This window comes from Uranotaenia lowii, chromosome 3 (assembly GCF_029784155.1).
Source record: "Uranotaenia lowii strain MFRU-FL chromosome 3, ASM2978415v1, whole genome shotgun sequence".
Lineage (NCBI taxonomy): Eukaryota > Metazoa > Arthropoda > Insecta > Diptera > Culicidae > Uranotaenia > Uranotaenia lowii.
Genome location: NC_073693.1, coordinates 69,179,770 through 69,198,052, shown reverse-complemented (window position 1 = coordinate 69,198,052; position 18,283 = coordinate 69,179,770). Strand labels below are relative to the sequence as shown.

General features: G+C 37.8%; 1 protein-coding gene across 1 annotated transcript in view; it reads left to right on the top strand.

Annotated features, from left to right (window-relative positions):
• The window catches only part of LOC129752269 (zwei Ig domain protein zig-8-like), a 359,099-nt gene that overhangs the window by 240,510 nt on the left and 100,306 nt on the right, over positions 1-18,283 (top strand). Inside the window, exon 3 of the mRNA XM_055748056.1 lies at positions 4,448-4,635. Coding sequence (XP_055604031.1) covers positions 4,448-4,635 — 188 coding nt within the window. The remainder of the gene's footprint in view (positions 1-4,447; positions 4,636-18,283) is intronic.

The window sequence follows — 18,283 nt, the reverse complement described above, 5'->3', positions numbered from 1 at the left end:
GCAAGAAAAAAACACATCTAGATTGCATATTGCCCCACGTGTTTGAGAAACAGGCGCCTTATTGTTAAATTTTCCAGCAATCAATGAACAGTGTGCTTTGGTTACTATCCTCTTGCGACGACGTTTGCTCGCCCATGGAGACGAAAAACAAACCCCAGGTTGAGAAATACGCGCCAAAATATTTTTACTGATCAGTATGCTATGCCTGGGTTACTTTCCTTTTGCGACGCTGGTTCGCGACGCCTCGACCATAGAGACGAAAAAACAAACCGCCCAAAGGAAAAAAAATCTCAAGAAAATGGATGTCATGAGTTTAATTTGTTTCGAAAAACTACAAATTTTGTATGGAAGCCCCCCCTCCCTTAAGTCGGATGGAGTTTTGACTATTACAGAAACCATCCCCGGCCTCAAAAACCCTCAGATGCCAGTTTTGACGACGATCGGTTCAGTAGTTTCCGAGTCTATAGGGAACAGACAGACAGACAAACATTCATTTTTATATATATAGATAAGTATAATCACTGCACAATCTCATCTTTTTTTTTGTTCAATACTCACGTAATCAAAGGTTTTTACCGTCTGTGCCAATGTCGGATTCGTATCGTTATGTTTTACGGGAGACTCAACAATTCAAGGCTATAGGCTCGAAAAATCGTTAGTAAACTGATTTTTTCCGTTACTCGATTTTCCAACTCTACAAAACGATCAACAAACTAATTCATCGATTTACACACGCTACTGAAAACTTATCAAGATCTGTTGAGTCATAAGTTATTTGGAATATAATATCATTCTAATTATTTTTTCAAAATCTTAACCTTATTCATCCTTATCCTACACGAGTTAGGTTTGTGCTATGTTCACATGAGCAAGTATCCGGCCCGGTTTATACATGTTCAAATCATGTATAAACCGGGCAAAATTTTTCAAATTTTTCTCCAGAAACCCGTAAATATGCAGGCAATTTTCGGAATTATTCCATAAAAATCAAGAAGAAAATAAAATTTAAAAAAAATCATATTTTAGGCGCCCAAAATTTCGTTCTTATTTATTTTGACAGAATTTTCTCAAACAATTTGTTTGGACACAAGTAGAGTGTCTATTTCTCGGCCATTTTCCGTTCCCGGAAATGGGGAAATCTGAAGGCCAATTTCCCGGGAATTCCCAGGATCCTGGAAAATATTGGAAAACTTGTAAAATGTATGTACTTTGATTCAAATTCATCTGATTGAAGCTTTGGTGCATGCAATCTCACATGTTTTCTTTATTAAATTTTATTATCTGAATTGTTCACTCTTTAATTTATAATCAACTATGATAAAAAAAGAAACAAAATATTATATAAAGTGAATTATGCATATGCAGAAGCCATCCATACAGTTTATTGATCATAAAACTGATCAAGTAATTGTTGAGAAGAAGAAATATAAGAAATTAAAAGCTCCATAGTCATGTTACATATTCACGGATATTGTGCACTAGCTGAAGATACGAATACCAAAATGAATAATTTTGATTAATTTCCTTTTAAAGGACAAACTGCACTTCTTCATCACAATACTAAAAAGGATCACACCTTCAATTTAAAATGGACAAAAATATAAGATCGCCACAGGTACGTCTCTGGTCTTCAAACTCTCGAAATGTGTGACATCGCGAAAAATGGCAACACGGCTTAGTATCAACTACGCTGGCATCTTCAACTCCATGAAAAATATACACCTACTCACCAATACACAGATAGACAATTAAAGCACCCAACATTCAACAGTCAATAATAGTGGTCTAAAAACAAACAACAAGAAACACCAAAAAAAAATATCTTTATTTTCATCAAATTACATTTCTCTATCATTCGTTAACATTACACACAATAAATGGTAAGCCCCCCGGCAGTAAGTAGAATATGGAGCATACAATATTGCATACAAGTTAAAATGCTTCTCCAAACATTCACAGACAACTTGACGAGAACAATTTTTTTTAAATATCGGACAGTTTAGTAGATTTTTTTTTGTCTTTATTTAAGAGGTTTTCAGCCGCAGGCTGGTTCGCCTCTGAGTTTAGTAGATTCGAGAAACATACTGGCCAGTTGAAACGACAAATTACTGTTAGTACACCTTATGACAATATCATTCACACATTTAAAGATTTAAGAACAAAAACTTTAACATTCCGATCCAAGTTAGTTACATTATATAAGTTTTCAATTTAAACCATAAAATAAAACAAAAATTTTTAATGCCTTTAATGTATACTTTGGTTCCTAGCTTCCTTGAAAAAGCCAAATTTAATTATGCCGAAACGTAGTATAAAGTATAAAACCTCTCATAACATCTTATGATGGCTGAAAACGCCGAAAACATTTACATCATCCATTAAAATGTTTTTCTTGTTTCGCTTTAATACAGTGGCCATGCTTTACTTTGCTTGGGAGCTCGAGTCTTTATGCCAGTAGTGCTTTTCCAATCATATCATCTTTGGTAAAGTACACTTTTCAGCGTATTTTTGGCATAGAATTAGCGCCAAACAGCATTGAAATTTTCCAACCTCTCGTTTGGTTGTTCAAATGATTTCAAAAAAATATCAACCCTTTACTTCATGATTTTTCATTTTCCCTTAAAAATCATTTTGATCAGTTGGAAATGATATGAACATAAAAAAAAATTAAATACTATTTTTGACTTTTTTCATATCATAATTGTTGCAAATTTGTTACTTTATGAAACGGGTTAAAGGGTAAAATACTGAAAAATGACTTTGTGGTAGACAGGCGCGTGGAATGCGCATTTATCAATAAACTGTTTTTAATACAAGATTTGATTTTTTAATGAATCAAACAAACAAGGTGGCTACATATCTTTTCACTTTTTTTTTAATTTTACCGAAAAACGTCACAGTATCAAAACATAACCTTGAATGACAACTTGAGCACCGCGCTGTGAGGAGATTGTTCAGTAAGCATAGCTATCATATCTTTTCTTCACTTCTGCTACTCATCCCCGAATGTCACCGACTGAGATCAGCCAGTCAGCCAGCCAACTGCCAACTGTTTTCAGTCTCAAGATTTATCATTCGGCTTGAAGAGGCCCGCTTCTTCATTCCTCGAGGGATGTTAAAGGGTGGAAAAATTTCATTCATGGCTCGACTAAAGGGTAAAACCCAGGCACAGGCTCGGGCTCTTACATGAAGAAGAGCAACCCATCAGTGTCACTTGTGTCACTTTTGACTCCCGTTTTGTGAGGTTGAAACCATTATTTATGCTGCTCCGCCAGAAGGTAGGCAGCCATGCTGCGGAGCGCGAGAGGTGTCTGACTGAACATGTTGGCATTATCGTTTCTCAAGTTCTAATGTGACTTTTGCTAGGCGCTATTTTTCTTTATTCAGCTGCGGAAAGAATGTCGGTATTACTGTAATGGTTGAAGGGATTCTTCGTTTTTACGTTATGTTTGGAGTAAGCTTTGCTGCTTGGCGTCAAGCAGTTTGGGAAGATTAATTGTTTGATAATGCTAATTGGGTGTGACACTTCCAGGGAAGTTAAACGCTACTTCATTCATTCAGGCTTTCGATGTTCAAGGTTTACATGGTCCATTATGACTATGAAATATCAAATGTTTGAATTGGGATTAGAAACCAATACCTAAAATATGGACAAAAACTATTTCCCAACTGATAAAACCATTGGACATTTTGAAAATTTTATTTAAAATAAATATGTAGTCATATTTTATGGAAAAAATCATATAAACAATCTAAGTTAAAAATTTGTTCTAGGAGCTCTTAAATTGAGAGAATTTTATTAACTTCACTTTAACCATCCATATCGTGCGGCTTGCATAATGAGGCTCATAAAACATACCCAAGTGTGGCTCGATGGACTCACGCTGGGATTAAAACCTCAACTTTGGTCAAGATTTTTCCTGCATTACTTCATTTTCCGAGAAGTGATTCGGTCTTTGGCACGTTTAGCGCGGGTGTCATCAAAAGGATGAGCGTGACCAAGTGGATTCAAAACGGCTTGAAAAGAGAGAAGCTCAGATGGACGGCTAAATTATCAACGAATTTTGTAGAGGAGTTTTCGTGATTAAGTTGAGACCACTTGGCGCCATCCTAGAGAGACGAGCTTTTAAAGTTTGTTCAAAAGGAACTCTGCTAAAAAATAAAACCGAGTAGAATGGCAAGAATGGAAAATTTGAAATGAGCTCAGCCGTCAATAATTGCCCGTTGCATAATTAACGTTTCTATTTCGGATTTTGTTGACAAAGTTGTAATTGAAAATTAACTCACAATCAATTGCTGTCCAAAACAAACGACCGACTTCTTGCGCTGAGAGGACTCAAACTGTCAGCAAAAGAGTGTTCACAAATATACCCATCGAAAGCAACATCCCGGGCCAAAAATGATGTCCCCTTCAAACAGAGTCATCGGTCCGAATTTCCATTTTCAGTTTCCGGGAGGAAGTTAGATATGCAGAAGAAAAAGCAAAAAAAAAACAGCACCCGAAAAAGCAAACAACCCATGCAAACGCAGCCATTCGACTACGACGAGATGATGACGACAACGTCCGAAATGCAAAAGATCCCTCCCGATGTGCCCGGAGTGCGGAAATTGACTCCATTTCGATGCAAATTTTCAGTTTGTTGCTGCATAATAAAAGTTGGCCTGACTCGCCCCAAAAAGTTGAAGCCATTCGGCAAGGCTGCGGGAAGCATTTTCCAACAAAATAAAACTCAGAGGAAAGACAGAGTGAGCGAGTGAGATAAACGATCTGTCTAGCTGTTTCTCGCCCGTTCTAGGACTTTATGTCTACCTCGGCTCACCCGGTCGAGTTAAGGATCTTGAAAGTTGTTTCTTCATTTTTTTTTTCATGTATTCTATCTTCATTGCCATTTCACTTTTGGTTTGTTTACTTTTATCTTTCTGTGTTGCGATAATGTTCTTACCCGTCTTTCTGTCGTTGAGCGACCCCAAATATTGACACTAAAAAGGGAGTTGTGCTTCGGACTGTAAATTACCGATCTTGCAGCTGCTGGAAAAAATTGGACCTACTTTAGAACCTTATTGTGAGCCATTATTCGGGAGAGGAATATTACCCATTCATTCAAGAATCTTATCAAAAACATCATTATCTCGCAGATGAATGATATTAGGTTTGAATTTTCATTAATTTAGTATTGTTTTAAATAATGTTTATGATTTGTTCAGCTTATTTTAGTCTTCTCAAGTTGAATGTAAACTTAAGTCATTATTTTATGTTGAAAAGTCCTAAGAAAAGATTTATGTAAAAAAAAATTGATCAATTAGAGAATCAACTCTTTTCAATTTGACCTTAGTAAAATATTCGGGAATAATCTTTTGAAGGTTACTTATTTCATTTGACTGTTCAGATGTGCGAAAAAGGAATTTATCTAACGTGAGCAGCTAATTCTAAAAAGAAGCGTAAAATGATTTAAAAATCTAGCATACTTTGTGTGACGAGATTGGAGTGTGTAATTTGAGTGGCGCATGAGATGAATGCATAAGTTCTGTGTGTGGACTGATAGGAATGGTTGATGAACGTTTTGTTTTGTCATTCTTGATATTAATTTTGGAACGAAAAAACGAGTGTGAATATAAAAAAATTAAATTGTGGAAAATGTGTAAACATGTTGGGAAATGGGAAAGAAGAAAATTGGGAAATTATGTGCTGGGCAAAAGGACAGTTACCACAATTATGAACATTTAATTGTATATGGGTCATTCCATGTCAAGTGTGCACAGCGAAAAAAAAATCTTATCGAAAATTCGCCAAACTTGACCGAAAGACTTTTTGAGGCCTACAAAATAAATCCTCAATTTTTGGGAATGATCCGCCCACCCCTCGTTCCAGGACCCTCCCTTCTTTTTTTCACGATTTTGAAAAATTCATCATTTTTAAAATACTATATCTCTGGACTGAAAAATCATACCAAAATGACAAAATATGCGTTGTGTAGATTTTATTAAAATCTATCAATTGATGTTATTCATTTTTTGAAATAAAGACGTTTTAAACGTCAAAAAATAGCTCTAAAAATAAAACGTTATTTTTTGCAAAGAAAGTATATTTTTTTCTTGAATTTTATGATTTCATTGTTTTTTTGAGAAAATTTTACGTAAGAACCAACCAAAATCCCAATATAATATTTCTTGTTTTCGAGATATGAAAGATTTAAGTTTTATTGCCCATCAAATATTTTCTTACAGTATGCCTTTAAACTTTTGGTAATCCCATTCACGATTTTTTGAGCGAATTAAATTTAAAATCAGCATTCAAATGATGTTATCTTTTGGTGAGCAGCAATTTTTTGTAAAGGTAAGATGCTTTAAAAATAAAATAACACTTTTTGTTTCAATTCGTTTTGCTATTGGATAAGAATTTTATTCATTGTCACACTGTATAAAATCATTAAGCAAGAGCTTCCTTAGCGAATGCTGCAGATGAATTAATGTGAAGGTTTGGTTTATTTTTCTACTAGCTGATCCCATACGAACTCCGTTTCGCTTTCAACTTGGAATATGTCATGAACAGTTTGTATGAAAACCAATAGCCAAGCATTTTCCAGATGCACTTCTGAATTCATTGTTAAGTGAAAATTGCAAAAATACTGGACGATCACTTTGTCTGTCGTTGCTACTAAATTTGAAATCAGGAATCAATTGACCGTGCCAAAAAAACCGTGTATAAATTTCGACTCAATCGTTGCATATCAACGCATTTATTGCCAAAAAGCTAAACCCCTTTCGGTGGCATCTTATACAATTTTTGATATTTGAAACCGATTGCTTTTGCCTCAAAACTCCCGTGCGCAAATTTTCAAAGCAATCTATTATAAAATAACGTCAATATTGTTAAAAAACGGTGAAAATTAATTTATATGGACGACCCCTTTCTTCGACCCCTGGCAAAACATTTGACATCTGAAATCGATTGCCCGTCCCTGAAAACTACCGTGTGCAAATTTTCATCCCAATCCGATGTATAATAACGACGAAATTGCAAAAATATTGAAAGATCAATATGGACGACCCCCTTTGCGGGCCTCATACACTAAATTTAATACCTGAAATCGATTGCTCGTCCCTCAAAACTCTCGTGTACCGATTTTCATATGAATCCGATGTATAAAAACGACAATATCGCATCAACAGTGAAAAGTTAATATGGACGACCCTTTTGGCCGACCCCTGTTTGTAAATTGGATAAGTGAAATCAATTGTTTGTCCCTAACAACTCCTATGTGCAAATTTTTATCTAGATCCGATGTATAAAAACGTCAATATCACTGAGATATTGAAAAGTTGATATGGACGACCCCTTTTGCCGGCCCCTTACACTGTATTTGATACCTCAAATCGATTGCACGTCACCAAAACTATCGTGTACCAATTTTCATCTGAATACGATGTATAATTACGTCAATATCGCAAAAATAGCGAACAGTTAATATGGACGACCCCTTTGGCTGACCCCTTACGCAAAATTTAACAACTGAAATCAATCGCTCGTCTTTAAAAACATTCATGTGCAATTTTTCAACACAATCCGACGAAAAATGACGTCAATATCGCAAAAACAATATTTGTCTTGTATGGACGACCCCCTTCAGAAGGGGTCATTCAAAAATCTAAAAACATTTTTCATCCTTCCTGGTCCTAATGAGAATCCATGTTGCTTATGTTGAATGCTTTCGAGTCAGAATAACATTGACTGGAAGGTTTGAAGCATCTGTCGCAATCAAAGGAATTCGTTCGTTTCGCGCCGCAATCCCTTTACATGTTGAAAAATTGCAGTGAAAACGTTTCCAAGCTACACGGAATTTAAAATATTCAATGTATGCAAAAAGAAAAGACAATCTAAAGATGATTTAACTTGCAGTGTTGAACGAAAAAAGGAGAAACAAAATAGTTATATTTCAAATAAAAATATTTCATAAACAGAAAATATTGTTTTCCTTTCATTCAAAATGTTATTTAAAATTTTCTTTAGTTATAAAACAATTCATGAAAACAAATAATCTGTTCAAGCATGGAAGATGTGACTAAAAATTTCGACGATTGTTGCATTCTAGTGAAACCACTGAGTACTGCGAGTAAATAGTTGTTAGACAATTCAACTTAAATCTTTCATATCTCGAAAACAAGAAATATTATATTGGGATTTTGATAGGTTCTTACGTAAAATTTTCTCAAAAAAACAATGAAATCATAAAATTCAAGAAAAAATATATACTTTCCTTGCGAAAAATAACGTTTTATTTTTAGAGCTATGTTTTGACGTTTAAAACGTCACTATTTCAAAAAATGAATAACATCAATTGATAGATTTTAATAAAATCTACACAACGCATATTTTATCATTTTGGTATGATTTTTCAGTCTGGAGATATAGTATTTTAAAAATGATGAATTTTTCAAAATCGTGAAAAAAAGAAGGGAGGGTCCTGGAACGAGGGGTGGACGGATCATTCCCAAAAATTGAGGATTTATTTTGTAGGCCTCAGAAAGTCTTTCGGTCAAGTTTGGCGAATTTTCGATAAATAAGATTTTTTTTTCGCTGTGCACGCTTGACATGCCATATGGATAATTATAAAAAAAAAAATCTATTGATGTCTGCAATATAAATGTAGATGACTGAAGTACCTACCAGCAAATACATTGGCCTCTTTCTAAAGACTTGACTCTTCTTCCTCTACTCCAGTGTACTCTGCCACTATCCTCTTCACTAACGACTTTAGGTCTAGGCTCTGCTTTCATTGACTTGAGGCCTTCTCCTTTACCTGTACAGTGTGCATACACCAAATCAAGAACAACTTATCCTGGGCTCGCGTCTGTCACTGCTCTGGGAACTTTAGGGAACTACTAGGATGATTCCTGGTGAAGACGCTCACCATTCTTCGCGAATAACAGATACCCATACACAGAAGTAGAGTCTTAACTTTGTATAGTTCACTGCTAAGATCGGGTGCACAATGCTCGGAAACTTCTACCCGAAAGGTCAATGTACTTCAACCGTGGTGGGGACTTCCACAACCTTTTAGAGCTGGCAACCCTAGACTATTTCGCCACTCGTATGCTGGTCGAAAGCAGTTTATTTCAGCGGTGTTTAAACTCGCCTCGGAAAGAATCATTCGGCTGATTTTTTCCGAGTTTAACTTGTTGTGTGCAGATTGATTTTATCTTCGTTCCAATCATGACGTGATTGCACACAAAACGAAGAGAACAGTTCCGAGTTGATGATTTCCCCTCCTCGCAGGAATAAAATCACACCAATGAAACAACAGAACGAAGCTTACCGTACACGAATGCTCACGAGCGATCGTTGCCCGACGGACCGAGTTAACATTCCTCGCACCCTTCTCTCGCTCGTTTCCCGTTCCCTTGTATCTATCACTTTTAGCCACGCCCCCATGCGTTGTCCGATTGATGTGTTCGGCTGCCGAACGAAAACGATTTTTTCTTTAATTCGCTGAACTGTTCGTTTGCTTCGCTGATGTTTCTCCCCCGATTGCTGTTTACTCCTGCCGAGTTTACCCGAAGCTTACTTCCTGATGCTTTCCGAGTTGAACTTTAGATAGCATCATTGCAGATTGAGTTTAACGAAATAAAATCGTTCTGCAAAGAAGGGCAAAGTGCGAGTATGTAGACTCGCGATTTTAACATCTCTGGTTTATTTTAGACTCGCGTCTGTTGCGGGACTTCTACTAAACGACTTAAAAGCCAGCAGATCGTGGCCTAGAGGATAGCATACTTGTCTTCTAAGCCAACGTTCATGAGATCGAATCCCGGTCGTTACATAACCTGGCACACATAGTATGATGAAGGTTGGCGGTTTTAGCATTAGTGAAATGCTAGCCGTGTATATCTTGGAATTGTACGCCTCAATGATGCAGCACATGCATGTGGATGGATCTTTTCAAGGGAACTTAGATTGCACTTGGAGATCCTACCTAGTTATGTGTGTGCTCGTAGTGCTACCGGTAAACAACTGCAACTTCAACCAATAGTGCAGGTGTGTCAAGTAGCATAGCAAAGTAAAAATAATAACGCGGGGTAATACCACAATAGATCAACTTAATGGTCGCAGTGGACTCTCTCCCCAACAGGAAAAAAAACGACTTAAATGAATCCTAACGATAATGTCATCCAACCCCAACTTGAGTGGCTCTCACGACGCAGAGTGGGCCAGGAGCCACACTTTTGCGGTCAAAATTGACTGCAGGCCAGAGGCTTCGTTTGTAGCTCATCGGTGTCTTCGACAAAATTACTCGACTCTATTTGCGCTATCTATTGATGGATTTGAATTAGTTCTATTTTTCTCCGCAGATGGCGCCAAAATCTAACTTTTTACAGAAGCAAGATACAAGTATGGTTTCTTCTACAAAGTTGTTCATTATACTTTTTACATAAAATTAGACTTTTCTACGAGAAATGCGGATGTTTTGTTTGAAAAAAGTCTTAAAATATGTGAATTTGTATTGAAAATTAACCAACTTTATTAAATCATTTGGCAAGGAACCCACGGGAACTCACCGACATTTTCTACATGCATTTAGATCATAACCACAACAGTCGCTTCTCGAAAAATGAGGTGCGCCAAACTGCTCGCAAGCAAGTTATTGAAATTTGCAAAATGTATAATTTTAACCTATTTTTTGCGATTTTGAAGGAAAAAATCTGCAAAACGAATAAGTTTTCCATTCGAATATCGCATTTAAGTCCTTCCAATCGAATACTGTGGAAATTTGAGGTATTGTATAGCTTTAAACAAAAATATGTGAAAAAGACCATTTTTTGCAAGGTTTCCGTAGATTATTATTTATGCAAGGTAAGTACACAACATAGAGCTTAACAATGTTCTACAAAGTTGATGTGATAAGTATAATGAACAATTTTGTAGAAGAAACCATGCTCGTATCTTGATTCTGAATAAAGTTAGATTTTGGTACCACCTTGTGGAGAAAATAGAACTAATTCAAATCCATCAACAGATAGCGCAAATATAGCCAAGTAACTTTGTTGAAGACACCGGTGAGCTACAACGAAGCGTCTGGCCTGCAGTCAATTTTGACCGCAAAAGTGTGGTTACTGGCCCACTGTGCGACGGTAACTTAGAGGAACTCCATCGCGTTGTACTCAGATACTTCCTGGCGGAGGAAATATATTTTTCAACCTTTATGGCCTCCTTTTTTTAGATAATAGAAATTTGTCTTTAAACTATAACATGCTGTGTTGCTGTCGTGAGTCGGTTCGTCTCATTAAAACCAACTTGGGCTTCATGTGCCTGATTCAACCCATGAAACTACCTCAAGAGGTAGGCTGTGCTATTTAATTTATTCAACCACCCTTTTTTCTTTTTTCCTTCTCTAGCTACTCTGGCTATACGATAGATCGTAACTGAGTACGTGAGACCTTTTAATAAACACCACACGTAAGAGTCCAGATAAGGGTTATTCCGCACCCTTAGATCACGTTGCTTATGATTAGTGGTGTTATACGAGGCCCAATACCTTCCTTCCGTATCAGATCGCTCATGATTTGCAATATGTCGTCGATTGTATATCGTCATGAAAGTTCGTCGCGACACATTCCATTCGGAACATTCTCGGTTTAAAGGTTAGAAGTTTCCTAAGCCTTGAAATGAACCTAGGGCTTACAAAGATTGCGTATTCTACCGATTCTTCCCTAGCTACGCATTCCGGGCAATGTGGCAGGCTGATGAACTTATACCGATTAAGGTATTGCTCAAAGCACCCATGGCCCAAAAGGATCTGGGTTAGGTAATGATCTTTCTCTGCATTCTTTCTATTTACCCAGTCGGATAGCAGCGGGATTAGCCTATGCGTCCATCTCGCGTTGTTTGATACGTCCCATTGCTCCTGCCACTGGTGCATTGACGCTGTCCGTAGACCTACTTCTCCTAACTGCTCTAGCTAAATAAAACTCTTTATCCACTACCAGAGTGATTTAGATGTGATTCATGGCCACTATTATAAAAACTACATCTGTTGAGATGGTCATGTATGTACAGCAAACTCGCATGGCTACCAGCCGATGTATACTCCGTAATTTCGATCTGTTGCGCTCTACCTCTTGGGCAGAGCTACAGGCCGCTCATATATGTCGTTCGATAGTGCAACGCTCGCAAGGAGTCGTCTCTCGTTTCTCTTCTGACCATCGCAGTTCGGCAGAATCCACTTCAATACATCGATTATCCTCGACGTACTATCACAATAGTATTGATTTAAGCACCAAAATTCAAGCGATTGTCGACCATTACTCCTAGGTGCTGCTTCAAGAGTGTATCCTCTAATTTTTATCTCCATGTGCGGAAAAATATTTTTGTTGGTCGCGAGTAAAACTTCAGTTTAATTTAATGATTTAATGATGGCATTTCGGTGAAGTATACATTCTAACAGGAAGAATATCAATTGAAAGTAATGAAAATTATAGACGGATAGATAAGATTAGGAAGCATGAAAGGCCTTGAAATTGAGCCAAGATACCATGATATCAAGATAGATGATCGGGGTACGAAAAACACGTGCTTCGATCCATCTAAGAATCATTGTATAGATCAATGCAAAGTCAGCCTATCGCTTTGCTCTTTCTAGACAATGATACGATGCGGAACAAATGGTCTTGTACGGCCCGAAATTTTCTTAAAACACGCTCTTATCTCTTTGATGCTTTTTATCTAATTTATCCGTCTATAACTTTCATGACTTTCATTTGATATTCTTTCTGTTAGAATGTATACTTCACCGAAATGCTATAAATCATTAATTTAAAAACCTTAATCAGCGGTGATAACCTGTTAACACAACTTCAGTTTTATGATGGGCCATCTGAATTTTGAATTTTCCCATCCATTCCCATTTTACTGACACTATTGCAAGGTATTCTACCATCTTGATTGTTTCGCCGGTGATCATGAACACGATATCGTATGCAAATTCGACTATCTGCGCGCCTCCTGGTAATTTCAGCCTTAACACCTCATTATACAAGGCATTCCAAAGCACATTTCAAACACCCACTATTAGGGCAGTAGATGGTAACCCGGTTTCGATTTCGGAGGTCAAAACGCGAATTACAAAAAAGCTTCCTATTAACGTGCATAGGGTATTCGGAACACGTGTCCTGTGCAGTGTTTTGGGAATAGCTACAGCTAGCTTTGTTGAAGGTATTTTGACCGTTAATCGTCACAATGACGCAATGTCGAACACCACGTACTCTGCCACCATTCGGATGGCGTTCACTGAGGATCTCACTTTCCGAAAATCGAACTGTATGTTTGTGTAGATGTGTAATTTCTGTTCTTTGTAGATAGTTAGGGGGTACTCAACTGACAAATGAGTATGGACAATGATGAATGCCTTGGGGGGTTTTTCGGTTTCGGTAGTAACACCAGCTTCTCAGTCTTCCTCAGGATGAGGAAAGAGGAACTTTTGTAACACCGCTCTGGAAGTCTCCAGAATGGTCTGTTCAGCCACCTTCACCACTGAATTAGGCATTCCATCCGGGCCTGGGGCCTTTATTTTATTTTCGTCTCACGACACATAACTTGACGAATATAATTCCTAAAACTCACTCGGTCCATGGCAACCGTTCTCCAATTTCTCGGACATCCCACATTCACCAGATCACGCTCCACTTGGTCTAACCACCTCGCTCGTTGCGCTCCTGTTGGCCTGGGGCCTTATTATGAACAAATTTCTCAGCGATGGCTACAAATTCCTCTTCGATACTGGTTCAATGTCATGAACTCTCGCATCTTCCGGGCTAGTGGCAACTGAAACGCCAATTTTATATGATTATAACATCGATAATCAGCACTTCGACAGGGTATTTGAAGTTGACAACCTTGGAGTTATCCTCGATGCTCAGCTTACGTTCGATAGTAAACGAACTTCAGTAATAAGAAAGGCTAATCGTCAGCTTGGCTTCATCTCCAAAGTAGCACGAGAACTCAGAGACCCATTGTGCTTGAAGTCACTCTACTGCGCACTTGTCCGGTCAGTTACAGAACATGCTGCAATTGTTTGGGCTCCTTATCAGTTATGTTGGATTTTGCTAATCGAGCGTGTACAAAAGCGTTTTGTTCGATTCGCTCTATGACATCTACCCTGGCGTTATCCTGAAAACCTTCTCGCATATTCCTACAGGTGCCAGCTTCTAGGATTAGAAACGCTGCCGAAAAACTCAACAGGCATCATTGATCGCAAAAATACAGAATGGAGAAACTCAGTCGCTAAACCTGCTAGGAATGATCAACTTTAACACGTTCGTCGCCACGTCACCCATATTCGGGTGACGGGTGTATTTCCTGGGAGGCCCCGTCACATCAAAAAGCATGTGACGCTCTCTCACTCAAGTTAGCCGCTCAGTTTAGCCACACGTTACAAATAGTGGAATTCTCCCTGGTTGCTTTCTTGCTCCGAGATTTTCTTTGGGCTCGGCAAGTAAAACAATCAAAATGAGCGTGGCGACGAACGTGTTAATGCTCCTTCGAGGACTTTACGTCATCACTTTTTGCTATCGAATCGAACCCACCGAACCTCTTACGGCCATAATGAACCAGTGAGTGCAATGATGCGTACGTTCCAGATTGCTGAGCATCTACATCAATTGGGAGAGCCATCTATCCGATTCATCAACCGAGTTCACCAGTTTTCATTGTTTCGTGTTATCTAATTGTTTGGTATAGATCTTTTTAATTCATTGAAACCAAAATGTTCGATGAATAAAACTTATTAATAATAATAATAATAATAACTGTATCGAGCCATGCCGCGGGAAAAGATGAGCATCCATCCTTTTTCTGTCGGCGACCTCGGGCCATCGAATCTCGCTAGTGCAATTCTATGGGCTTGGTCCCATGGGTCGATTCTCCAGCGTCTCATAGAGCCGTGGTAAAAGATCTCCACTATTGACGATCCGGAGTCAGCGTCAAGATTCTTGTCGACAGTTCGAATTTTGGCGGCTTGACTTCGCTGCCGCGAGTTTCTGGGTCTGCCTCTCCTTCGATGTCCCTCTGGATTCCACTAAAGCTCCTCTTTGCAGATCTCGTTCTCATCTCTACGCAGCGTGTCCTGTTAGCCAATTAGCTGCGTATAAGATCGTTGGCAAGGCCTCTTATGCCATAACACTCCAATTTTTTTGTAATATACCATGGTTAAGAGTGTCCAGGGCCATCATTTGGTCTAGAAATAGTCCGCCTACGATTTTTTTGCATCTTTTTTAGAGTATCCAGCAAATCGCATTTGGCCGTAAACGTATTTGATCCAGATTTACACCCTTATTGAAAATTGTAGAAAACGTTTTTTTAAGAAGGCTGGACATACTGGCTATGAAAAGCTTATAGAAAACCTTAAAAAATGCTTAAAGTTGATATGAGACAGTAGACTGAGTCGATTTGGGGTCATTTTCGAGTTTCTCAAACCCTGGGGTCTCAAAAGCTTCGTTTTGGTCCAAAACTCATCCATGATTTTTTGAAGATTTTTAAGGTAACGTTTACATGAGTAAATTTGGACTTTTAGGTTTGTATGGGAAAATTGAATATTTTGTACTGAAAAATCAACATCATTTTTGTTTCTTCTGTGCAACCGAGCCAGCTGGTGGTTTTTGTGCCAATTTATAAAATTCCTAAAGGAAATTTTCCGCTGAACAGCTTTGTCGAAGACCGTAAATTCGTATCTTATTAGACAAAAAAGTTATTAGCTGTTCAACAGAGGTAGGTATTTTGGCATTGATGAACAATAAATTCAATAGACACCACTGTTGTGTGCCTTGCGAGGTATTGCATGACTACTTTTCATGCAATACTTCGCGGGGCACAAGCAGTGGTGTCAATTGAATTTATTGTTCATCAATGCCAAAAGACATACCCCTGTTAAACAGCTAATAACTTTTTTGCCTAATAAGATACGAATTTACGGTCTTCGACAAAGTTGTTCAGCGGAAAATTTCCTTTAGGAATTTTATAAATTGGCACAAAAACCACCAGCTGGCTCGGTTGCACAGAAGAAACAAAAATGATGTTGATTTTTCAGTACAAAATATTCAATTTTCCCATACAAACCTAAAAGTCCAAATTTACTCATGTAAACGTTACTTAAAAATTCTGCAAAAAATCATGGATGAGTTTTGGACCAAAACGAAGTTTTTGAGACCCCAGGGTTTCAGAAATTCAAAAATGACCCCAAATCGACTCAGTCTAATGAGACAGTAGACTGAGTCGATTTGGGATCATTTTTGAATTTCTAAAACCCTGGGGTTCAAAAAGCTTTGTCTTGGTCCAAAACTCATCCATGATTTTTTGCAGAATTTTCAAGTAACGTTTACATGAGTAAATCTGAACTTTTAGGTTTGTATGGAAAAATTGAATATTTTGTACTGAAAAATCAACTTTTTTCTTCTGTGGAACCGAGCCAGCTGAAAGTTAGTAGATACGAAATTACGGTCTTGGACAAAGTTGTTTATCGGAAAATTTCCTTTTGGAATTTTATAAATTGACATAAAAACTGAAAGCTGGCCCGGTTCTACAAAAGAAATCAAAATGAAGTTGATTTTTCAGTACAAAATATTCAATTTTCCCATACAAACCTAAAAGTTCAAATTTACACATGTAAACGTTACTTAAAAATTCTGCAAAAAAACATGGATGAGTTTTGGACCAAAACGAAGCTTTTTATATCCCAGGGTTTGAGAAATTCAAAAATGACCAAAAAATAAACTCAGTCTAATGGGACAGTATTTACATCGAATGTATATCCAAACTTAAATTTTGAAATAACTCAAGCTGATTTGAGACATTTAGGGCAGATTCCCATTTTTTTTATTCCACTTGGTGCACCCATTACTACAACTGAAAAATACTCCTTTTCCTGGGAACTACTGAGATTATGCACTCGGTATATTTTTTTTATAATTAGATAATCGATTACTTCAAGAACATTTTTCAACTGGTTTAATCTGAAATGAAAATTTAAAATTCACATCAGTCAAACCAATCAACTAAGCAAATTATTTGGCTAGTTCCATCTTCAATTTTGTCGCGTGTCTCACACCTTACTCTTACTGACCTATTATATTAACCTGTAATAGGGACCACTTTTGAATTAACCCTTGAACTTGTTCCAGTTCCCAGTGAGACTCGGTATTCTTGTAACCTGTTTAAGGTGCTTTTCCACGAAACAGATACCGTATTGTATGAGGAGTTTGTATTACTACAACTACAAGACGATAGTTGTTCCTTGCAACATAATATAGAGTATCTTCTCTTACAACTAACAACGTCTCCGAAGACGACGCCACCCGGCGACATCAGTTAAAGTAGGGATTTAATCCTTTCGCGAATCATGAGTAGGAGATGGCGCTTGCGTCCCCCTTTTGGAAATTCATCATGAAAAAATGAAAAAAACGAACGAAGATTTCTCAACGCGCTCGCTTTGAGCCAGGGGATCGTTTTTACATTTAAGCAGCTTACGAGCATTACAAGACGCATCCATAGTTGGAAAAATCTACACGATACAAAGCTTCTCCAATGATGGAAGTGTATGTTCGCAAGCGTTCACATTTATGTTTTCCACAAAAAAAAAGTTGCTGCCTTAGTCGTGTTGCTGCTGCCTGATGCCGCCTGTATGTATGTTTCATGCAAGTAATAGGATAATTTTCCGGGCGTGTTATTGCCGAATGCCGGCAGCCGCCATTCATTGGAACTTAATAGGAGCTAGTAAATTTTTTTTATTGAAAACGCCACTTTATGGGTGACAATAAATCAAAGAAGGGTCAATGGATCCCTGGGGAGTGGGGCGGGGCAAAAGTTTAAGGGTGCCCAGTGGGTGGGGGATGGAAGTTGAAATTCCAACTTTTACGACCTCCACAATCCTCTCGGTTTCTTGGTTGAATGAACCGAAACCGAGCCGAATCGAGCCAAGCCGGTGATACAAGGGTCGTAATGCTTAATGAATAAGAAATATAATATTTGTCATAAAAATTATCCTCCCGCAGACATTCGGTAGGTGGGACAAATTTGAGTGCTGGGAATGCTGGGTAGACCCAAGTTTTCCTCTAGGATTTATTCGGTTGCTTGTTAAAGGGTGTAGTTTATAGTGTTTGCTTAGGCTTTTGGGGAAAGGGCATCACAAGAACATCAGATAAGATATTCATCGTTGGCAAGTGATATTTAGGCATAAATCTGCATGATGTACTGAGATGGGAATTATTATGTTTATTGAACCAAATTGTTGAACCATGAATT